Below are 17,441 nucleotides of genomic sequence, written 5' to 3' on the forward strand. Positions count from 1 at the left end.
ACGTGCGATTCCGCTTTCTGTTGCATTGGCGCTAATGTAAAAAATCTGGGCCATATACACTTAAATGCATAAATTTATATAAATGCACAGGTATGTTTGTATGGAAGTGTGTCTAGTAGGAAAAATAACCAAGCAGCCCAAGCCCGGTCGTTGGGCGGGCGAACGCACTCGTATTTCTAAGCATTCGTGACAAATGCTGTTCGCAAGCATACACACGAGCGTGGCATTTTGAGGCCAAGGTTTCGTACCACTGCACTGCTTCAGGAAGACTGCGCTGTAGTGGGGTGCATATGAATCGCGGCGTATAAAGGTTGGGTGTGCATATTTTAGAAATGATTTTTATAGATTATCGCTCAGGGAAGTCCGCTGAAAATATTTCCCAAAAATAAGAAACACCACATAGTTGTTCTTGTATCGCGTTTGTAATTGTATATATGTATATTTTTAACTCTACACACTAATACAGAGCGAACTTTTGTTTCATTATCTTCTTTTATAGTAACCTTATATACTAATTGGTTATACAATAATACATATAACTAAAGTTCTCACATACAAATTAAACTAACTAAATTTTAAAATTTATTTTCTTAGCATAAAGCAAAGGTTGTTAAAATAAGAAATGCGTTTCTTCAACATTTTTGCTCTTGCAAGTTTAACAAAATAATCTCCTAAATTAAAATTAAAATGAAAGTAAAGAATAAAGAACACATACAAAACTAACGTTGGGCAAAAGAAATAATAGCGCAAATAAATAGATACTCCTACTAAAGGCAAAAAGGAGTGAAGGGTGCAAAATAACTAACCTATTTTTCTTCGTTTAAATGATATGAAATCGCTTATACATTTTTGCGAAATTGAATGCGTGTGCAGTTTATATTAAATTGCATTGTAAATTGGCAAATATCAATGTGGAACTTTAGCGATGCCTAACTCTTAGAATAGAATGCTAAAAGGTGAACAACGCACTAGAGTCTTAATAGTAGTATTTATTAGATATAGATGCTTACATTGCTTACAACTAGGAACTATGTACTACCGCCTACATTAAAAGGGAGTACGGGTAATATCCAATGAGGTTTACAGATAAATGCAAAAACAAGCACAAAATGGCTTTCATTTAGGGCTAATGCAAAATTCAGGCATTTAAATAAGTTGAACTATACGAAGGGAATACATTTCAACCGGTAGTAATTGAAACGTATTTTTAAGGGATTTTGTTTTTTTTATTTATTCACGACGCGTTTCAAATTTTGGATTGAAAATTATGGAAATTTCTTACATCGCACTCAAGTCAAAGGTTTTCAATAACTAGATCTACTATTTGGAGAAACATTAAACACTAAAAATTGCATAGCTACAAGAATATATTCGCGCTAAACGGTTTGTCGCACTTAAACTGCCTCGTTTATAATTTAAATTATTATTCAATACGCTTTATTTACTGTACGTCTACTACTAAAGAAACACAATATCTATACATTGTAAGTCTGCCATGATTGTTCCTTAAAGTTTAGCTTACATTGCCATTCACTCCAAATTGTCTGCCTATAACTAGACATACATATATACTTTATTTCCGTGTATTAGCAGTTTGCACTTAAAATATATGTGTATATGAGCTTGTATATGTGTGTATATATGTTTCTTTATAATCATTTAAACAAATTAACAAAAAAAAAAAGAAAAACACATTTCGAGCTTAAATAAATTCCCTTCTTACATAAACGTCCTGTTAAATACATCACAAAATAACAATTATTAAAAAAAAAAATTTCGTCTAAATTCTAAAAAATTGTTTGTATTTGTGTGTAACCGAATCCAAACGCGCGTATATGTTTGAAAAAAAATATCAGTAAAATAAATATTGGTTTTAAATAAGTTCACCTTGAAGTAAAATTATATCTAGCTGGTTACTTTGCCAGCATCGAATCGATTGTAGAATTGCGTAGGTTTTTTATGCGATTCAATGTTGCTTAATTTAATTATGAGGGTTCATAAGCGTATGAGAGATGTCCATAGAAGTTTCCGCAAGACCATTAACAGTTATGCCATTTGCTAAATTACTTACTGAAATATAATTTAAGAAATAAAAATTAATAATAATTTGAGAACCGAGAGTGTAAGAAATACCTACCAGTACGTGTACCCTGCGGTGCATCAAGTTGTGACCAGTATTGTTCTGAAGGGCTCTGTGTGCTTGTGCCAGGTGGTGCCTGCACAGGTGCACCTGTGTATCTAAAGTAAGGATTTTTCAAGTCCAATGTGTTGCTGGAGGATATTAGCGTTCCGTCAATATGCAAATCAATCGTGACATCATAGGACTGACGACGATTGGCTTCAAGAAGCACACGACCAGTCAAAAGTTGACCTTGCTTAATGAATATCGGCATTGGTAAAAGACAGCGCACTTGGTACCAATGAGTTAGCGGTGCTGTAGGCGATGTGGAAAGCCAGACTTGCTGGCTAGAACCGCAGAACTCAACATCAAACCAAAAAGCAAGTCCATGACAAATGCCAGTTTGTAATATATGGAACTGGAGAGGTATATCTGGAAAAATCATAATAATAATGAAAATAACCTTTTAAAGACGCAGCAAAAAATAAATACATACCTATGTTATGTAAATCGTTCTCATTATCTCGCAGAAAATCACAAACATGCCGCACCGATTTTGCCATACAAATACGTATGTCGAACGTATCGACAATCGGTTGCCGGAAATACTCCTTCATACCTTCTTTATGCAGCGTAGTCAAATCGACGCCATGGAAAGCGGACTGATACCAAAAGTTTGCTTTATTATACTGCTCTGAGTAAAGAGATTCATCTGAAAATGGTGCAATGTGCAAATCTCCATGTGTCGGAAACATTTTTCCGTTCGGTTTCAACCATTTTCTAGCATGCAAATATGTTTCCAGCATACGCTCATTGTAGAGCATGTATCCCATAGGTTCTGATATAATTACGTCTACCATTTCAGGTATTTCAATTTCTTCAATTTTACCAGGCATCACAAATATTTTATCCTGCACGTTATTAGAATTAACTAATTGCTGTGCATACTGTGCCATATTTGAGGCTTCAATGGCATATACTTTAGCGGCGCCTGCCTGAACAGCAAAAAACGATAAAATCCCTGAGCCAGCACCCACATCCAAAATGATTTTATTCTATAATGTTAAATCGATAGTTATTTAAATATTAAATAAAATATATAATAAATATAACTTACGTGAAAATCAATAGAATTTCCTAGAATGGCACGTTGATATGTGCTGGTACGAACATAATCTTGCATCATATTCTGTTGCTGCGACAAATATCCATAAAATTGGAAATACTGTGAAGCGGAAGACTCTTCAGTTCGTTGTGAAAATACTGATTTTGGTCGGAGATGTTTTACACTATCAACTAACTTTCGAAACCGTTGCTGTTCTAAAAGGCCAGAAGAACATAATGTAAATATGCATATGTGATTGCATTTTTTATATAATATATTTGTTACCATATGCGGATGAAAATCTCAGAAGCAAATTATCATTATCTAGAGAAAGAGCATATGTTTGTCGCCCTATTTGTGATGATTCGGTATCATATGCAAGCAAGTACTCCTTAAGCACACTCGAAGTGTCATTATCTAAAAATTCCAAAAGTTTAATTTATTAACATTCAACAAATTCTCAGCCTAAACTGCAGTTTAGATCATTTGTCAATTATGCTTACCTGGTGTAATTTTTAAAAGAACACCTTGTGGGTCGTAAATGCACAGCAAAGTACAACTTGTCTTATATTTGCAACTAAACTTGAGATTTGTTTCGTCGACAACTTCACTAATAACGACACCATTAAAACTACTGGTGCCATTGGCATTAAGACCTCCATTGCCGCCTCCGATCGTACCTCCATTATTTGCAATTGTAAATACTCCACTGTTGTTTTTGCTATGTCCGCCACTACTCAATGCACATAGGGATGAGGAAGAATTATTGCGTTCAACTCGTTCAGTAACAACGTTATTAATATTGGTGGACATTTTTTCTCTGTAAATGCCAATAAATCTCGTTTCCTTTCAAATTATCTAAACCGTGTACTCTTAACAAATAGTAATTGACTTTTTTGCTCACAGCGATTACTTCTGTATAATTTTCAATAATATTAAACATCAACTTTCTGCTGCAGATATAAGGATAGGTAGATGAGTGCTCAATGAAGCATGAACATGTACTCGTACTTGGTTCTAGTCGAAATAATTACTTTTTACTTATATGTAGCGCAGTGTCTTTAAATAAAAAGGGAACTGAAGTTTTCTTCTTAATAAAAAGCTTGATAATTTTGTAAAACAAACGCCACTTTGTAAATTTCGATGCCTGACTATTTCGTAAACGTTGTATTGATTTGCTTTGTCTGTTATTTTCACCGCTTTGACGACCGTCTGTCGATTAATGCTTTGCCATCTGCTTCTTCTTCCGAAGTTTCTTTGTTGCGAACACGTTTTGGGTAACTTGATAACAGAATTGTAAGCAAATATTTCTACATAAATCACAAGTTTATCCTTGCAAATTATTCGAGAATTGAAATATACGCTTCAATACCTAAATTTGCAATACGGGTTTACTTCTCTCTTAATTTATTCTTAAATAGTTAGCGTTTTAATTTAACAACAGCACTACACACCATTAGGCGACAGATCAACTACACGAATGTCAGCAGGCAGCAATCGCGTCATTTCATTCCTCACCTTTTATATATCGCATATACCTGCGGAGCTGCTTTGTACAATTAAATTGCTTTCTATGCATATATTGCTATCTCTTTTTCTCATGGCTAGTGCTCGTCAGAGTTGCATAGAAGAATTTGTAATAGATTGTAGGGTTGCTTTTACACCTATGCAATAAAATTTTCTAAAGTTAACATAACTTCACTAAGCAAGTTTTATTATGATTATATGTTAATTTTTGTTTTAAATACTTTACTTGCAGTAACAAAAAAGCACGTCGTTCTGCTGATTATGATGAGTCATGTAGCGAAAATGACCATGAGGAAGAGTTTTATTATACAGAAATCGAAGATGAAGAGGAGGATTGTAAAACACCGAGCCCTACATCGCCACCCACTCTAAGCCACCGTGATATGGCTCGCCCACCACACGAAGACCCAGAATACCAAAGAAAAATAGTGGGCAATTTCAAGTAGGTTTCCTCTATATTTTTTTAATAATTTTCACTAATACAGAATTAGAAATATGAAGTATAATTAACACACGTTTCATGATTGCTAAGTTAAGTTTACATATGTACATAATGTCATAATAGTTTTGTTTTGGAGTTGTCTGACTTTAGAAGTTAACGATTAGTATGTATTTTTTTTATTTAGTTCATAACATTAATCGTTCGACATAACCACACTTCAGCACACGTTCAATGCAAACAAACAATGACGTTTATTTCTTTCCTAATCATAGGCAAGGACGTGTCAATCAACAACAACAGTTGCAACAAAATCAGGGTCAACATATAAATAACAGTAAGACGGTATTCCATGGTGGCACTTATTTTGCTACCAACAACAGCCACACCAATCAGCAAATGCAGAGCAAGTGCGTGTCGACTTCACCTCAAAATCATCACAACTATTGGCAGTCGTCATCAGTACCGGTAGTACAATCAGCACAAACCGCCATCACATCGGTTACATCTAACTCAAGTCAGCAAGTTCATCAGAATCAACAACCGCAGCCGCAGCAGCAGTCTCAATTTGTTAAACACGCTCGATCATCGCCACGTCCGTCCCAGTCGACAGCGCCATATCCATCTCCAACGTACCATCACAATTATAGCAGCAGTCCGAATACTTGCATCAGTAGTAACAGCCATGGCAATGTCATCAGTAATTCATGCAATAGCCAAAGCAGTTCCATCACACCCAATAATAGTGGTGCCAGCAATATGCTACAACAGTTGTCCCACCAAAATATTACGGTGACGGCACATCACACTGGTGCTCATCACAATCAGCCGCAACCACAGCAACAACTACCGGCTGTAACTATTACGCCAAATTATACAAATCAACAACCGCAACACCAGCAGCAGCAGCAAATACAACACATGCATGGTCACCAACAGTCGACGCAATCCAGCGCAGCTGGAACTATCGTGACAATCTCCACAGCACAAGTTCACCAACAATCACAACTACAGCAGACATCTCATCATCATCATCAACAACATCATTCACAACATACAACCGTTGCCACGACAACCAAACACACACCGAACTCACCAAATAGACGCACACGAGGCGAGAATAAGAAATGTCGCAAAGTATACGGTATGGAACGTCGTGAACTATGGTGCACTCAATGCAGGTGGAAGAAAGCATGTACCCGATTCGGTGACTGAAAAAGGGTCAAAACGTCGGCGGCGGCGGCGGAAACGACGACGACGGCGACCGCTGTAACAACAGCGAAAATGATTTCGACAAGGACCACAACGACAGAACTGGCAGCAGGGGCGAAATCGAAATCACAAATGCATACAATTGACACTGGCAATACAGTCACGGTAACGCCAACTTATGCGAAGTACAAGCGAACAAGCAACAATTACAATAACAATAATATTGGCCATAACAGCAACAAACACAAATATTTGGCAGCTTCCGCACCAGCAACTGCCGTGGCTACCTCCGTCATTGTGAAGCCACCAAATAACTTAAGAAAAATCACTGCTAGCAATAATAACCACCAGAACACTGCCAATGGCAGCAACATAGACCAAACGTCGATGACTAGCAAACATAATAACTATGGTACAAACACGGACGCTGATGCACATCTACAACAGCAACAAATCCAAGTTGTTACAACTGCCAATAACAGCAACAGCACTAATAACAATCACTTGCTGACCACTGCTGCCTCAAATACTGAACTCGACATTTGTATGCGAACGTCGCTGCCATCACAATACTTTCCTTAAGCACCAACGCCACACACCACATACACTACAGGAGTTAGCAAGAGTAGGGCTGAGCCCCACTTTAGGACGGCATTATCTATGGCTGGCCGCGAAGACAAGTATGAAGACGTTATGAAAGCCGTAATAATCATAACACTAAATAATTTTTCGGCTATGTTTTTGACATTTGCTGCAATTTTTATCGTACATTATTTTTATTTTTTTTTATTATGTATTTAAGAAATGACTTACAATATTTTTTTGCTTTTTTGTTATTGTTTATATTTTGTTGTCTTTACTTATGTATTTGATTGATGATTATTTAGATCAGCCTCCAACGGCAATTTTACACTTTAAATTAATTATATAAAATTAGAAAAATTTTTCTTTACTTTTAATTATGTATGTAGGTATGTGTATACATGTAAACATGTATAACATGCATGCATACGTATAGATATATATACATATATAGATACATATATATATAACGGTACATATAGTATTAAGAATTTCAACCTTGCGCGACTCTACCATTATCCACACATCAACTAGAGACCTAGTAGATGCATACACAGTTGGAAATGAAATATTATCTACATCGTACTCGTACATATGTAAAGTTACAATGAAGTTGAATAAACAATTTAAATAGATGTGAAAGTAATTGCTTTTAAATTTACAAACAAAACACGTGTATATGTTAATTATGTTATACATATACATGCATATACATATATACATAAAGATATATACAGACAATGTTAATAGACAAACGAAACAGCTATCATATGTGTGTGTATGTTGCATAAGTACATAGATAGATAATTAAGTATTACATTAAACGTAATCATAACAATGGTAATGTTTAACTTCATTTAAATAGCAAAATGTTAAAATAAGACAAAATAAATATTGAGAAACGAAACCAACCAACTCAAAACTTATCTTTAAGTTAGCTGTAAAATATTTATGCCCACATACACACAAGTTTATGAAAATGAAGTAAACGTAGGCAAGTAGTACCCAAACCAACTTACTTCGATTACTACCGTAAACTCTAAAAGATTTTCACATTTAAATTTCAAAATCATACTGACACAGCTTTCACTCATCACGGCCAATTATAAAAACAATATGTACATTTGTTTCAAATGTTGAACATTTGCATAAATAGCATACATACATATTATACCATGGACTCAAGCGAAATAAAGCAATTTAGTTATTCGTAATACAAGACTATTTTCGATTATACTAAATTCGTAACTATATTTAAATACCAATTGTAATGTTATGTAATATTTCTTAATTTTTGCACTGGAATCTTATGGAGCGTAGAGATTATATACAAATTCACCCATTAAACTATGTAACAACTTGTTTGACATCCTTTCGGCAGAACACAAATTATTTTAGAGAGTGATGAACAGTAGTTATATGCAGATATGACATTTATGGTAAATATGTATGTATAGTTGTACGTATGCATATGACTGTAGGTAGTGATACCAAAATCCCATTAATTTTATCCAAATAAGAAACGAAAAATATTTGGATTTCAATAATATAATCAAAGTAAAATTTTGTTTTTGCAAACGTTTTTCGTAAAGCTCTTCAAAAAGACAGTTCAATAAATAACGCAAACCAATTATGATAAAGTAGAACTCTCGCAAGATCATGAAATTAAAAGAAGTGTTCAAATTAATGTAATCTATAGATATCTAAATTTAAAGAAATTTATAATTATTATATATTTTATTTGAATTATACACATTTCGTTCATCGGATTATTAATATTTTTGTACCTAAATTTATGTACACGGTAGAATGTAGCACCTGTATAAAACTACTATTATGAATTTCATTGACGACTAAATTACACAATTAAAATAACTGTAAAAATTCGAGGGCTGCCTTGCTGCAATAAAATTGTTACTAAGGGTTGTTATGTTATGAAGCTGCATTCACTTCAAATTACTTGTCCTATATGTACATATACTTACATGTATATAATCATGTTTGTAGTTTTTCTCAAATCTTTTAAAATTTTTGTTAAAATTCGGTCTTTACGATTTTCTACTAATTGAAGTATACAAATGCATAGCATATTTACTGCTTTGTACATGCATATGTGATTTGCAATGATCTTATTTAGAGAAACACACTAGACTTACCTTGGGAATGCCAACGCACTATCTCAAAGTGTTTCCCCATCTATATCTCCGTAAACGTGATTTGAATGAAATTCGTGATAGTGGCCATTGTATATACATACATATATAAATTTTGTTTTTTATTAGAGAAACTAACATTTCTTTCGATTATATTTCATAAGAGAAACATTAAAACTAAGTACGGACAAGTATCAATCTTGAAAAATATACTGACATTCTAAAACAATGATTTGTATTAGCACTTTTCTAAACATGTGTATGTACACTGGCTAATGTATGCCAAGATTGTGCTGTAAATTAATTTATCTACTTTCACATCTTCCCCTGCTAATCAATGACTTTCAAACACTTGTACACATTTCTATATGTTAATGATTTATTATTATTTTTTTTTTGGCAATTACAATAAATAATAATTTTTAAGTGATATTTTTACAAGTTTTCGCTGAACTAGTATGTATTAGTATAAGCAGTTATGAATAAAAATACGTTTAGCCAGCAGTAGCAGCAACAACAACCAGAACACTAAATTCAGCAAGAAGAAGATTAAGTTGATTGCGAAAGTAAATTTATGGAAAAAATAATAATAGAGAAGCGTAAGCCACTCACTCACTCACTTGCATGAAATCACGCCCAACTTCCCCCTTGTATGTACATACGTGGGTACATGCATACATACATAAGTATGTGCATGAAGTTTATTGAAACTATAAATACAAAACATACATTTTAAACTTTAATAAACAATTGTTATTTATAATTAAAGATAAAAGCCCAAAAACTAAACCTTGTTTATTTTATTTTGAAACTGTTTTCTTGTTTAGTAAAATTTTGAAATGTTTATTATTTGGAAAATTGATTCTCAGAAACCTCATAATAGATGTAAGAGAATAGCTATATTATCAAAATTAGTTTCCATGATGATGGTTTAAAACTTTTCTCCCAAAGTGTGGATTTTATGACCATATTTTTAAAATTAATACTGTTGAGTCAGCGTAAGGCGGGTGTGGGAGCATTCTAAGGTGCGAACAAGCATATTTCATGGGTTCAGGTAATAAAAATAGAACAAAAACAAGTACAAATGATATTCTCCTATATTCACGAAGGCATACATATAGACAGTTTTGTTGATATTGAGGTAAAGGGCGCACTTTATGGATGCTCCTAAAAGTATGCAACTATCGAATCTAAAAGTATGTAAAGTAGTGCTGCCAACTCAGATATTTTCTTTAGTGAATATCTAAAATACTTATTTGTTGACTATGTATTTCACAATTTTGCATTGTTTATCATATATTGTTTATAAATTTTTGTTAATGATTCTTTTTTTGATTTTTTGTAATACAAATTAAAAAAGGTTATAAGGTCAGCTGAAAACTTTGTGAAAGCTATTTAAATGACGCGAAAATAAGTAAAACACAACACCAAATTATAAATAATGTGCATATTTCACAACCAACAACAATTCGACATTCATGCATAAGTACATACAAAATGACATAAAAGTACGTACACATAAAATTTACAATTGCTAAGTAAAGTTAGTAGTACCTTTCGTTTTTAGATTTACTCTCAAGTATAATCGGCGATAGACTTACGATATAAGTTAACAACCAATCTAGTATTTACTTAAGTATGTATGCACATACACGTTAAATACGTAAGTACTGTATTCATTAAATTGCAATAAACAAATGTAAAACAGTTAAGTATGTTTATATTTAGCGGTAAATAATTACAAACTCGTATATAGCTTTCAATATTTAATAACTGTGTAATTTCAATTTACGAATCGGCGGAATCGAAATTATTTACAACCTTAAAAATAACATAATGATTTAAATATCGAGAAAAAGCATAAAAAACTTTAACACTGCCAATCATTAACGCGATTTCTAAAATTCATTCGCTTCTAAACTAAGTGTTATTTATTGCTCGCTTACTTACACATACAAAATCATCAGTCTTTTGTCAAATTCACACATGCACTTATACAAATTTATAATTTTATAAACTCACTTTTAAAGTAACAGTTTTTCAAGTATTCGCCAGGAGCTGGATTGTATATATTTTTAGTTTATTATGGCCCGTCAAAATTTGGAGTGGAAACATCTTGTATTGAGAATAACTATCGTTACATATACCATATTAATATGTATGTATATGTACATTTCAACATTCTGGAAGCTACTAGAGGACAACTACTTTTTTGTTCGCTGAAATATACATTTCCTATTTTTTACTCCTATTTTCGAAAAAAATAGTTTTTGAATTTAAATATTAAACTGGAAATCAACAATTTTTTCTGTATTTTTCAGCCCTTCCATGTTATTCATATGCTTCATATGAAAATTCATGTTCATAACTTGAAAATTTAATTTTTAAAGTAAATAATAAATAATTACAAACTTTTCGAAAAATTATTAATAACTGTACACTCTTCTCTAAATTTTAGCAATATCTATAAGGGTAATCACTTCGGTAGAAGATTCTTGTTCTGCGTATTCGAAATAGCCCGACAGTGAATATAAAATACTTGAGAAAATTTTCGAAAATCTCAATCGCCTTATTGAAAAAGTTCATTACTATATTTTGCTAAATATTTCGACAATCTTTTTTCGGATGCCCAGTTTCAAACGGTGTTTGACGGGGCATTTTCACCTTGCTTTTCTTTATTTTAATTAATATTATTATTTTTTAATTTAAGATTATATTAACCATTTAATTTTAAGAAATCATACTTAAAACAAAAACAAAAAATATTTATTCTAAAGCAATACATGTAGACTACCAATCGGCAACTAAAAACTGAACAATCATGCATTAAGACCGCTACCCGGGCGCCATCAATCGTTTACATCGACCAAAACATACACGCATAGAACATAAAATCAACCCTAACCCTAAAACTAATGTTATTCACTTTTTATAGTATGTACTTGAGTATGTACTCATTTCGAAAGGAAAATTAAACGACTGATTTATTGAATTAATAAACAAAAAAACTAAAGAAGTAAATGGAAAATTCTTTGTTTTGAGTAAATTATGAAAGAAAAACATTTTTTAATTTTTAGTTGAGAAATCGAAATTTTTTACCGTAATTAATGTAAACATCCCAACTGAACCGAACAACTCATTACTGAAAAGTAAACAAATTAATATCTTAAAAATCAAAAATTAGTATTAAATATTTTCTACTTGATATTGATTTTCAAGGAATTTAGAATTATTTATAAGATGTTGTTGAGATCGATTTATTAAAAATTTTCGTACAAACGTGCTCGTACATAAAAAGTGACTATATACACAAATACTTACATGCAAACACCCATCAATGTGCGAATTGAAAGTCCAATTAATGTATACATATATATATATGTAGACTTAAAATTATACTATATTGCATAATAATTACGTCATTCCCTTAACCCCTCTCCTTAACCAATAACAAAAAATTATAATAATTGTTCAAACAATTTTTAAAAATGTACTGAAGTTAGCACTAAAGATTATATGTAAACCAGCACACATTCGGATATATTGTTAAGAAGTTAGCACATATACTTAAACGTAAAGTAGAAGCTCGATAAATCGAATTATAATTTAATATGTACTAAGTTGGTTCGGCAACAATTGCGATTACACATAACCTACTTTGCAATGTGAAGACGCATCCAAGACTTTATGCTAGAAATATTGGCAGTTGGATACACAAGCGTATACTAATTAATTCATTTGTATATGGACACGCATTTGTATGCGATTGCTACTTTTTACAAAGGTTTAAAAATATTTCTAAAAAAAATATTGCTATTAATACCCTGAAGGTATTTGTAATATATACAGGACGTTCTAGAATTATCGAAACTACTAAGATTGGGAGGATTGAAAAGTTGAAGTTTTTTAGAGAAAAATAACTCTCTTACCATAATTTGACTTTATTATTCATTATAGTAGCCACTCGATCTTCCAACTATTCGACTCACTTTTTTAATACAAGATTTGTCAGCTTCGAAATAGGACTCATTCTCGGTACTTACCTCTATATTGTTCCTCAATTTTCTTCCAGCAAGCATTTTTGGAGTTCTGAGGAGTTCTGATATATCTATCGTATTCTCTTGATATCTTTAGAATGCAAGCTACCTCGATTTACTAAATTTTACTGTCATCCTTTATCCTGTTTTCTATTTATTAAATGTTTTCCTCGAAGACAGGTTCTTAAGTCAGCTTCATCGAAGTTCATATGGCACGTGGTTGTACAGTTCTCTCAAATGATATAAACAACCAAGTACACATTTATCAATTCTGATCAAAAATAACAAAAGTCGATGCTTTAGAACGTCCTATATGCATACATATTTAAGTTAGTACTTACATACTTTGCGTAAAACTAAAGAAATTTGTCAGCATTAGTGACTTTTTACGTTAATCCCGCAACTGAAGCAAATAAACGATATAGAATATATGTATATGTATGTGTGTAATTTATATACACTAGTTATCAAATTAGTGACTTTTAAACGTTATAACAAATTCGACTGACGAATACAAATCAATTGATGGAAATATCTCTATAAGTAACCAATTAAATTAAGTATTTTAAATATTGGACTGAAATGCGAAATTATTGATAAATAAAATTAAAATTGAAAACAAATATTTTTTTGGCGTATTCGGCACTATATATTCAAACGTTTTTACAAATTACATTTAATACAAAAGATCACACTTTTTGTGTTTGATTTAATAAATTTTAATGACTTACTGAACTTGATTGTGTTACGTAAACATTATTATTAATTAAGTTGTGTATCTGACCCGGCAACGCGTTATTAAACTTAAGTTATTATTATAGGAATAAAATTGGCAATTCTAGTGGTTGTACGCGCATTTCATTGCAGCAAATCGAGTCTTTAGATACACCCATTTTAAAAATCCGCCTGACGAACATTTTGGTTTGCTCCAACGCCGTTACTCCTTTTAGACGCAAGCAACTTGCCACAAATAACCGAATAACCATTGCACATAATTGAAAATAAGTTGTAAACTGCAAAGTGGCATATAACAAACAGAAATAGTTGTGTAAGCATAAGAACATATGTATGAATAACTGTGGCAGGTTACAAATTATTGAAACAGCAAGAAAAAACATTAACAGATACATGTATGCACAACCGAATATGTATATACACACGTGCATGTTTACGAGTGTTCGTGTGTGTGTATGCCAGAATTTCCTAAAAGTACAGTTAAACTATTCGATATCCTACAAATTGTAAAATATAAAATATTGTCATTTGTTTTAAGGCGCAAAAGTAAGGTTCTTAAATAAATACATTTAATACGCATACATACATACATATTGTAAAAGTACATATTATAAAAGAAAAACCTTTAAAAATATGACATAATGCGTAAATAAAGTACATATGAATTACTGATGGTTGTTTGAAGCTGAGTTTGTTCATTGTTAAGGGGTTTGATAGAAAATAAGGTTACAAACAGGTAAGGAAGGGCTAAGTTCGCGTGTTACCAAACACTTCATACTCTTGCCACTTGCATTATATTAAAATCATCTTCAAATAAAAATATCTGACATTAACTTAACCGAAAGGGCTAAACATTTTTAAGTGAGGTGCAAAACGTCAACCAGGATCGAAATTTATCATGTTTGGGGTACTCACAACATGTCATTAAGCATCATAAAATCATAAAATCATAAATTTTTATACTAGCTTAAAAAATGTGTTGTTGGATTGCATTCTAAAATACGTTTACGCAAATATAACTCTGAACGCCATGTTTTCGAATCGTTATATGTAACTTACTACTGTGCCCAAAAAATAAGGTGACATTGTATTTATTTTGAAAATTCTTTATTTATTCTTCCAAATCAATTTCATCCCCTTCAAAGTAATCCCCTCCCGATGCAATGCACTTATGTCAACGGGTTTTCCAATCTTCGAAACACTGCTTGTAGTCACTTTCCGGGATGGCCTACAGTTCCGTCTTCGAGCTTGGTGAACAGCCAGAAGTCGCACGGCGCCAGATCAGGTGAATACGGTGGTTGCGGAACGATATGGGTTGAGTTTTTGGAGAAATGATCACGAATTACGAGGGCAGTATGGGATGGTGCATTATCGTGGTGTAAAAACCAAGAATTGTCTTTCCACAATTCCGGCCTTTTTAGGCGGATAGCGTTACGCAAACGACGCATAACGTTCAAATGATATTCCTTGTTGACTGTTTGACCGGTTGGAAGGAATTCATAATGCACAACACCACGATATTCGAAGAAAACAGTCAACATGACCTTGATTTTTGAGAGACTTTGGCGCGATTTTTTTGGTCTCGGCTCTCTTTTGGCACGATATTCTCTCGATTTATCGGTTGTTTCGGGGTCGTAAGCATAGATCCAAGTCTCATCGCCAGTTATAATGCATTTCATGACACCCTGTTAGTCGGAAAGCATCGTTTCACACACTTCAACGCGACTCCTTTTTTCCAAAAAATTCAATGTTTTCGGTACCAATCGAGGTTTGACGCGCTTGAGGCACAAAACATCCTTCAAAATGGTATTGGCTGAGCCTTTCGATATGTCAACTTCACGAAGGTCTCTAATTATTAATCATCGGTTTTTCAACACCAAATCTTTGATTTGTTGAACGTGAGCTTCGTCGGTTGAGGTAGATGGTCGCCCTGGACGCTCTTCGTCTTCGGCGCGTTCACGGCCGGCTTGGAACTCACTATACCACTCGTACACAATTTTTTTAGACATAGCCTCATCACCCCAAAGGCTTTCTGCACCATCCTCAACGTATCCGCAGCAGAAAATTGATTCCGTAAACAAAATTTAATGCAAATTCTTTGCTCAACAAATTTCGACATCGCAAAATACGAAAAACTCACTTTTAGCAGCTCACAAAACGACACGTATCTGAAACACTAATGAATATTTTGACATAAAATTTGGCATACATGTGACTGACAGTACTACCAACCTAAAAAAAAAATAATTCTCCAAATCCTTCGACGCGCGCAGTTTAAATTCAAATGTCACCTTATGAGACTATGTGAAACCCCTAATTGTATTAAGGCTCAAGGTATAAACAAATTCCATTCACAGCGCTAAACCACATAAATTTTAAGAAACCTTTTCCACTTAAATTTATTGAAATATCACACATTGTGACAAACCTAAACGGTTTAAAAACAGGTAGGAAATCGGAAGTCATTATATAAGATATAGTTGTCAAAAAAGTCTTGCGGTATTTTTATTGAATTTTTTTTTTTTTATTGAAATTGAAATGAATTTTTGATGACTCATGCGCAGCTCTTGACCGATGCTACGGCTGCTACTATGCCGGTCTCTTTCGACCAATTCAGCGATTTTATCGCAATTTTCGACGACAGGCCTTCCGGAGCGTGGCGCATCTTCGACCACCTCTACACCAGAACGAAAACGTTGAAACCATCGTTGTGCGGTGGAAATGGAAACTGTATAGGGTCCATAAACTGCATAAATTTTATTGGCGGCCGTATTTTCTCTTTATTTTGCTCCATGTTTGCGACGCTATAACTCACGAACGACTTAAAAGAAACGACAATCAATCAAACACGTGTTGAGCTTTCCAAAAAGGTGTAGCATGACCCGATGCGACGAATAAAACTAGAACTACGCGCTTTCAGCGCCAACTAGCGAAAATACCGCAAGGCTTTTTTGACAACCCAATATAATGCGATCAGTAAAGATTTGCGCTGATTTCACTAATTTTTAAAATTGCTTTGATTCATTATTTCAAGAAGATATTTTCAAGCAATTTTATAATATTGTATATAATATAATGGAGGATGGAGTCATGTGTAGAAGTTCACGCAAGTGAGGAAAGTTCTCTGATTGCCATTCACTTCTTTTACATGTGACTCAAGCAGCTCACGACTTCCGGTCTTTGACCAAGTATCCTCTGGGTAGCCTAAGAACATCCGTTTGAAGGCGAGCTAAAGTGAGAAGGCGAAACATCCCCTGCATAGGGTTGTGTGCTGGGTTTGGGACCCGCCACGTAAAAAAACACAGTGAATAGTTATAACCATCCTCGGTTGAGAGACCCCCTTTTGATGACGACCATGGCAAACGAAATAAGGACTACGAATTGAGGGACTACGTGCACCTGGAATGTCCGGTCCCTTAACTGGGAAGGTGCCACTGCCCAGCTGGTTGATGTCCTCGTGAAAACAAAGGCTGACATCACCGCCGTCCAAGAAATGCGATGGACGGGACAAGGACAGAGACGAGTAGGTCCT

At 33.6% G+C, this 17,441-nt stretch overlaps 2 protein-coding genes across 3 annotated transcripts in view; one reads left to right on the top strand and one right to left on the bottom strand.

Moving 5' to 3' along the window:
* Positions 1 to 14,593, top strand: part of LOC105223206 (zinc finger protein 704) — an 88,883-nt gene extending 74,290 nt beyond the window's left edge. For both annotated transcript variants that reach the window (XM_049448612.1, XM_049448613.1), the window contains 2 exons: positions 4,984 to 5,193; positions 5,466 to 14,593. In XM_049448612.1, coding sequence (XP_049304569.1) covers positions 4,984 to 5,193; positions 5,466 to 6,405 — 1,150 coding nt within the window. In that variant the 3' untranslated portion in view covers positions 6,406 to 14,593. The remainder of the gene's footprint in view (positions 1 to 4,983; positions 5,194 to 5,465) is intronic.
* On the bottom strand, positions 404 to 4,740 carry LOC105223205 (histone-arginine methyltransferase CARMER). The gene is made up of 6 exons (XM_049448615.1): positions 3,728 to 4,740; positions 3,510 to 3,641; positions 3,237 to 3,439; positions 2,616 to 3,174; positions 2,138 to 2,551; positions 404 to 2,070 (listed from the first exon to the last, which is right to left on the bottom strand). Exons 1-6 carry the CDS (start codon positions 4,035 to 4,037, stop codon positions 1,982 to 1,984), a joined length of 1,707 nt encoding a protein of 568 aa, XP_049304572.1. The 5' UTR covers positions 4,038 to 4,740; the 3' UTR covers positions 404 to 1,981.
* Positions 14,594 to 17,441: the final 2,848 nt, after the last annotated feature.

The sequence above is a fragment of the Bactrocera dorsalis genome, chromosome 2 (assembly GCF_023373825.1).
Source record: "Bactrocera dorsalis isolate Fly_Bdor chromosome 2, ASM2337382v1, whole genome shotgun sequence".
Lineage (NCBI taxonomy): Eukaryota > Metazoa > Arthropoda > Insecta > Diptera > Tephritidae > Bactrocera > Bactrocera dorsalis.

Bases quoted from the DNA above. Each gene is read 5' to 3' on its own strand.
- LOC105223205 (XM_049448615.1), bottom strand. From the start codon at position 4,037: ATGTCCACCAATATTAATAACGTTGTTACTGAACGAGTTGAACGCAAT. The intron at 3,440-3,509 runs GTAACAAATATA...CTGGCCTTTTAG, and splicing joins GAGATTTTCATCCGCATATG to AACAGCAACGGTTTCGAAAG. The intron at 2,071-2,137 runs GTAGGTATTTCT...ATTATATTTCAG, and splicing joins ACCGCAGGGTACACGTACTG to TAAGTAATTTAGCAAATGGC.